We start from the raw sequence: 6356 nt of genomic DNA, 5'->3' as shown, positions 1-6356 counted from the left end.
ACGTAATGATGATGTCATAATGATGTAATTATGACATCACATTCTCAACCTATCTATGACGTCATAATGACGTAACTATGACGTCATAATGACGTCATGCTTATTTCCACATGTTTTGATACTGACCTTACATAATGTGACATCTTTAGCTCAATGCAAAAATTTTTTTTATGAAGTTATGATATACTTGGTGGACTTTTGCCAACAGCGTTGACCTTATTTCCACATGTTTTGATACTGACCTTACATAATATGACGTCTTTAGCTCACTGTGATAGTGTTGACAGTGCCACTACCTACATAGCTATATTTTGTTAAGTCATGATGATGGCATGGTGATGTACTTGATGGCACTGACCTTACGTAAAATTCACACACACACACACACACACACACACACACACACACACACACACACACACACACACACACAAGGTGTGCAATAAAAACAAGCTTATATGTTTATTCAGATATCATTTAATGTAAAAAAAAATAATTTTATTACAAAATGTTATTAATTTATTTTACACTTTTACTTAAATCTACTACATCATCTGCCAGATCAGTTTTATTTTTCAACCATAAATACATGCAACCAGGGAACCAGCGATAGTGTTCACCCCATTTATCATTACCATCAACCCAATCATGCAGTGTGCCACCACAGTAGAAGCAGGTAGTGTGATCAACAGTACCAGAGTAGAAGAAACCTGCTTCAGCCAGTTCTTCAGCCTTTACTGGGATATACGAGGGCCAATCATGGAAGGACTGTTGACGTACTTGTTGACAGCAATACTGAGGCCATGCTGGTTGTGCTGTATGCATCAAAGAGTGTTTTTTAACTGTACAACAAGGACAACACGTGTTGATACCACCAAGATGGTATGATGCAGGACATATATGTCTCAGAAATGGTATGTCATCAAATTGCCAGTTACTCTCTTCAATGTTACAATACATACACTTTACAGTATCATCGTTACTGTTGTGATTTGGTCTATAGAAGCCCATCTCTGCTAGGTCTTCAGGCTTCAAAAAGTCGATGGGCCAGTTACCATTCTCAAAAGTCTTTAGACGCTCAGCAAATGTAGGGTACATTGTGTGGCCTGCTTACAATTCTTAGTGCACATGTGTTATGTGGTCACTGACTCGTTATTTGCTCTTTATATATTCTAATGATTAGATAACCAACTCTTACATAATTATTCCAGCTTCTCGTAATTCTTCTTCAATAGAAATAATCTCATTGTCATGTGATGAATTACCTGCTGCTTTTGACCCATGCAAAAGAAAAGACGTTCAACAAGTTCATTTGGGTCATCCCAGTACACATAATCAGGAGGTAAATTGCTGCTATATGTCTTCCACTGTTTTACTTCTGGAACATTACCTTCTGTTTCTTTCTCATCTACAGTAATTCCTTTACCACTATGAATACTAGGTTCACTTTCCAAAGTTTCCTCACTTAGCTGACGATGTGCTTTTAGTAAATTTGCTCGAGATGATTTTCGAACTTCGCTTACATCAGACCGATTTAAATGAAGTATGCGTCGTATGATTGTTTTATATTTTATACTGTTATTAATATTAACAGGTTTATGAGCAGAATAACCTTTCTTATGGGCATTGGTAGCTTTTAAAATTTTTGCATACGTAAGAAGATCAGATTTTGTATAGCTTCTAGCTAAAGGTTTTTTTCTAAGAAGTAGATTATATAATCCTTTTGAACCATTGTATGTTACATCATTAATGATTATATCCGCTCCATCAATTACCGCTTTTTCATTCCCTATCATCCACCCATTACGGAGATCATATCTCATACCATACACTTCATCACGTTCTTTAGGAGGAATTTGCCTTAATATTGATGATACTAATGTCTCATCAGGTGAAGTGAGAATATCTGGTTTCTCATCATCTTCCACTTTTTCCTCTTGATCATATGATATAACATCGGGTGAAATAAGATTTTCTGGTTTCACTTCCTCTTTATAATGAGATGCTGTAAATGTAGGATGTGAAAGTTTTTCTCTTTTACTAATAGAAACAAGTTCTCTCAGAGGATCAGAAACTGGCTTCAATTCTTCCTCCAATTGTTTTTTTCTTTTAATCTCTTTTTCCTTAAGGGATAAAATTTTTTTACGTATATTTCTTCTAGCAGACATAATTTGCCTTTTCAATTTTATATTGCGGTTTACAGCCTGTTGAAGCATTTCAAGTTATTTATATGGTTGGCACTAGATAATGATTGAAACAGGTACTGAGGTTACATCTCATCTGAGAAATATAGTCAAATTACAGCATATTTATATTACCTCATATTCAAATTCCACATGAAGACCATAATTTCCCAATTGAAATGGGTGCGGTTGTTTAAAACTGAATTTATCTCCTTCCTTCACGCTTAAGGGTACATTTAACGCAAGCTCAGTTTCCTTGCCATTGTGTACAAATGTAATCACTTCCAAATCAGGTGATGCTGAGCGTAGTTTCATAGTTCCTGTATAAGGAATATCATATTCATACTTTCCATTGTGTAACAAATATTGTATAGAATTAGGATTTGTGGAAGGTATGCTATCTATGCGTAAAATGAATTTCTGACTTACTTTAGAGAGCGTTTTATCTACATATGCTTTGTTAGCTGCGTCTGTTTCTATTATTGGTTCTCGCAAATTTGCAAGACGCTTATGTTGTATATCAAACACTCGATCTGTTACACCAAAGAGATCTAACATATTTATATTAGGCTGTGACATTTTAACTCGAATATTATTCTCATTTTCTAACATAGATGTTACTTTATGATCGATTTTTTTTACAATATTTTCAACATATTTCTTATTAACAGCATCATACATATTAATTGGATCCAAAACATTTTCAATTCTCATATTGTTTATATCAAGAACACCTTCCCTGACTGATAAATTATTCAGTAGTAAATCATTCTGAGGAATCTTATAGGAATCGACAAGTGGTCTGATTTTTACTTCTAACTGATTATATTTTCTATCCACATAACCCTTTGTAGCCACATCACTTGATATTAATGGATCTATGACCCCACTTAGTCGTTTACCTTTAAGTTGCATGACATTGGTTCTATCATCGGACTCTAAGAAGCTCTTGTTTTTCAAGTCCATTTTTTGCTCAAACTGCTTCTTAAGCTGTATAAATGAATCATCCACATATTTCTTTGTGCTAGCATCATTATTTTCCTTAGGAGAAGAAAGGTTGCTAATGCGTTTCGAGTTTAGTCTGATAGAATCACTTAAGACATCGAATGCACTTAAAACAACATTAAGTTTGTTCCAGGTAACTATATTGTCAACAAACCTTCTAAGACTAGTTATGGAACTATCAACATACTTTTTGGTAGATGCATCACTGTTCTCCAGTGGATCTCGCAAACCTGAAACACGTTTGTTTCCAAAGTTGACTGCATCATGTGAAAGATGTAGTATACTGAAAAATGATTTTAGCTGCGGAATCCATTTACTGATTGAAGCTAAGAAATTGTCAACATATTGCTTTGTAGCTACATCATTCACTGCTTGTGGTTCAGAGAGAACAAGCTGAACATTTCCAGAGGACTGCATTGTGCAAACTAAAATAAAAGTAATGCGAAGTCTTCTTAAATGCATAAGTACTCATCAAACTTCTTGCGATAACGTCCATTGTGAATTTTATCATCTTTGCTGATAACTAAGAAACTGTGTGGTTCACTATCCCAAACTTGTTTACACAAGTTTAGAAATTGAGCATAATCCATATCTGTATTAACATGATCATTGTATACATGCCTTAAATTACACTCATCTTGTTTGAATAGTATAATCATGTTAGCATTATCTCTAATCAGTTGCTTTGGGATCCGGCTGTATGTCTGACATAGGTAAAGGCAGTCAATATCATAATGTCGCCCCATGCAAAAATAAGCCCTTATGTTGTCCTGTTTGTCGCATATAACATCATCAAAAACAAAAACTGAAGATGGTAAGGCTTTATCAGGTAAAATAACATCTTCATTGTTTGAAAATGTAAAGAATTTGATCCCTTCAAGCCCAGATAATATGTGTGTGAGAAATTTATACTTCGCTTGATGCAACGATTTTGAATATATATAAATATTCTGAAATTTTAGACCATTTTCATGAATTAGAAGATTCATTACAACGTTAGTTTTTCCACAATTTGAGGGTCCGCAAATAATGCATCGCACAGTATCTGGTAACATATCACCATGTTTCTTCCTCTTACCATCTACATTATCAAATGAAATATTTGTAACTGGTAGTTGGAGTACATGTTTCTTCAAGCGCATGTTGGTTAAAAGTGTTACAGATGCTTGGTGTAATGTATATAAAAGTAGATTTTTCCTACCAATCTAATCATTTAATGGCTAGACACGCTCAGAGGAAGGTTGGCAGAGGTATTTTAAACACAGCTATTAACAAACTCCCTATAGAATTGCACCTACCAGGATACAATTATTGTGGTCCAGGTACCAAACTACAGAAGAGATTACAACGTGGTGATCGTGGTATCAATCCACTAGATGATGCATGTAAAGAGCATGACATAGCATACGCCACATTTCCAGATAATCTTTCACAAAGACATAAAGCTGATGAAATGTTAGCAAAGAAAGCTTGGGAATGTGTTAAAGCAAAATCCGCAAAGCTTGGTGAGAAACTGGCGGCATTAGGAGTTGCAGGAACAATGAAAGCAAAAGTTAAATTGGGGATGGGCGCAAAATATACTTCAAGGAGGAAGAAAGACACATTGAAGAAGGTTATTACAAAGGTAGGTAGAGCTATGAAGGGATTAAAGAAGAATGGGAATCTTCTTAGTACAGCTAAGATTGCTCATAAAATAGCGGTAGACAGTGTTCGAAAGACAGGAGTCGAAAATTTGCAAAAGAATAAGACTCGTTTCATACCTATTCCAAAAACAGGTGGTGCTTTACCTCTTATACCTATTTTTGCAGCTCTTTCTGCTATTGGAAGTCTTGCAGGTGGAGCCTCTGGTATAGCTAAAGCAGTTAATGATGCAAAAAGTGCCCGTAAGCAGTTGGCAGAGATGCAACAACATAATAGAAAGATTGAAGCTATAGCTTTGCAAAAGGGTAATGGCCTTTATTTAACCCCATACAAAAAGAATGGTATGGGACTTTATCTAAATAAAGGAACTAAAAAAAAAAATTTCAGTTGATCTTACCAGATCGACCTCTTACAAATATCGATTTGAGACTCTATGCAAAAAAGTTGAAAATACCTAATTTCCGAGGTGTTTTCATGAGAGACACATTACCTAAAACAGCAAAAAAATTTGAAAGTGCAATTGTGAACTTGAACACTTCAAAAGAGCCTGGATCACACTGGGTTGCATACAAAAAGAAGAATGATACTGTCTACTACTTTGATAGCTTTGGTAATCTACCACCACCTTATGAAATCTTAAAATATTTGAATCATTGCACTTTTAAATATAATTACAATACCTTTCAAGCAATTAGTAGTTACAATTGTGGTCACCTGTGTTTGAAATTTCTTTGTAAAGAATAAAAGGAGCTACAAGTGTACATACATATGCATTCACACAATGGATATTGGACAAGGTAAAACATTAATTGTTAGTGGAAAAAAATCAGTGCTGGTAACAAAATTTAATCCAGCACTGGACGTATCAAATGGTGTCTATGAAATAGCGCTTCTGAACTATTTTTCATACAATTCGATACCTAATGTTACTCCACAGAATTGCAATTTCTATTTTTCTAAACATAATGAAATATTCCAGAAGTTTGTCATTCCCACTGGTTCATACGAATTGGAAGATATTTTCTCTGAACTGTTAAAACAAACAGATGAATATAATGCAAAATTAGCAAGCTCATCTCTCAAAATTTTTCTTGACTTTGATTATGATAAACATCTTAATCGATGCAAAATAAAGCACAATGTTACACTAAACTTTGATTTGAATAACAATCTTGGATCCCTTCTAGGATTTACAAAAGGAGTGTTTAAAGGCAATAAAGATGATCACATTATATCAATAGCTAACCATTCTGTGAATATTCAGAACATAAATGTTTTAAATATAGAATGTAATATATCAGGTGGTTCCTATATTAATGGTGAACCTTCTCATGTTATTCACCAGTTTTGGCCAACAGTAGCTCCAGGATATAAGATTGTGGAAACACCAAATTCACCCATTTATATGCCAGTCATTACAAGATACATAACAGATTTGATAATATCTATTTGTGACCAAGACGGGCAAGTTGTACCACTAGATGAAGACGAAATAACTGTTAGGCTTCACTTGAGACGAATTAAGTA

General features: G+C 34.5%; 1 protein-coding gene across 1 annotated transcript; it reads right to left on the bottom strand.

The window, feature by feature from the left end:
* Window positions 1–519: 519 nt before the first annotated feature.
* LOC124616641 (death-associated inhibitor of apoptosis 1-like) lies at window positions 520–1098 on the bottom strand. The gene has a single exon (XM_047144968.1). The coding sequence runs from the start codon at window positions 1096–1098 to the stop codon at window positions 520–522; it is 579 nt and encodes a 192-aa protein (XP_047000924.1).
* Between the last annotated feature and the right edge of the window lie 5258 nt (window positions 1099–6356).

The sequence above is a fragment of the Schistocerca americana genome, chromosome 5 (assembly GCF_021461395.2).
Source record: "Schistocerca americana isolate TAMUIC-IGC-003095 chromosome 5, iqSchAmer2.1, whole genome shotgun sequence".
NCBI classification, from domain to species: Eukaryota; Metazoa; Arthropoda; class Insecta; order Orthoptera; family Acrididae; genus Schistocerca; species Schistocerca americana.
Note: the sequence above shows the minus strand (reverse complement) of the source record. Positions and strands in the feature narration are given on the sequence as shown.

Coding starts and splice junctions, on each gene's coding strand:
- LOC124616641 (XM_047144968.1), bottom strand. CDS start 1,098: ATGTACCCTACATTTGCTGAGCGTCTAAAGACTTTTGAGAATGGTAAC.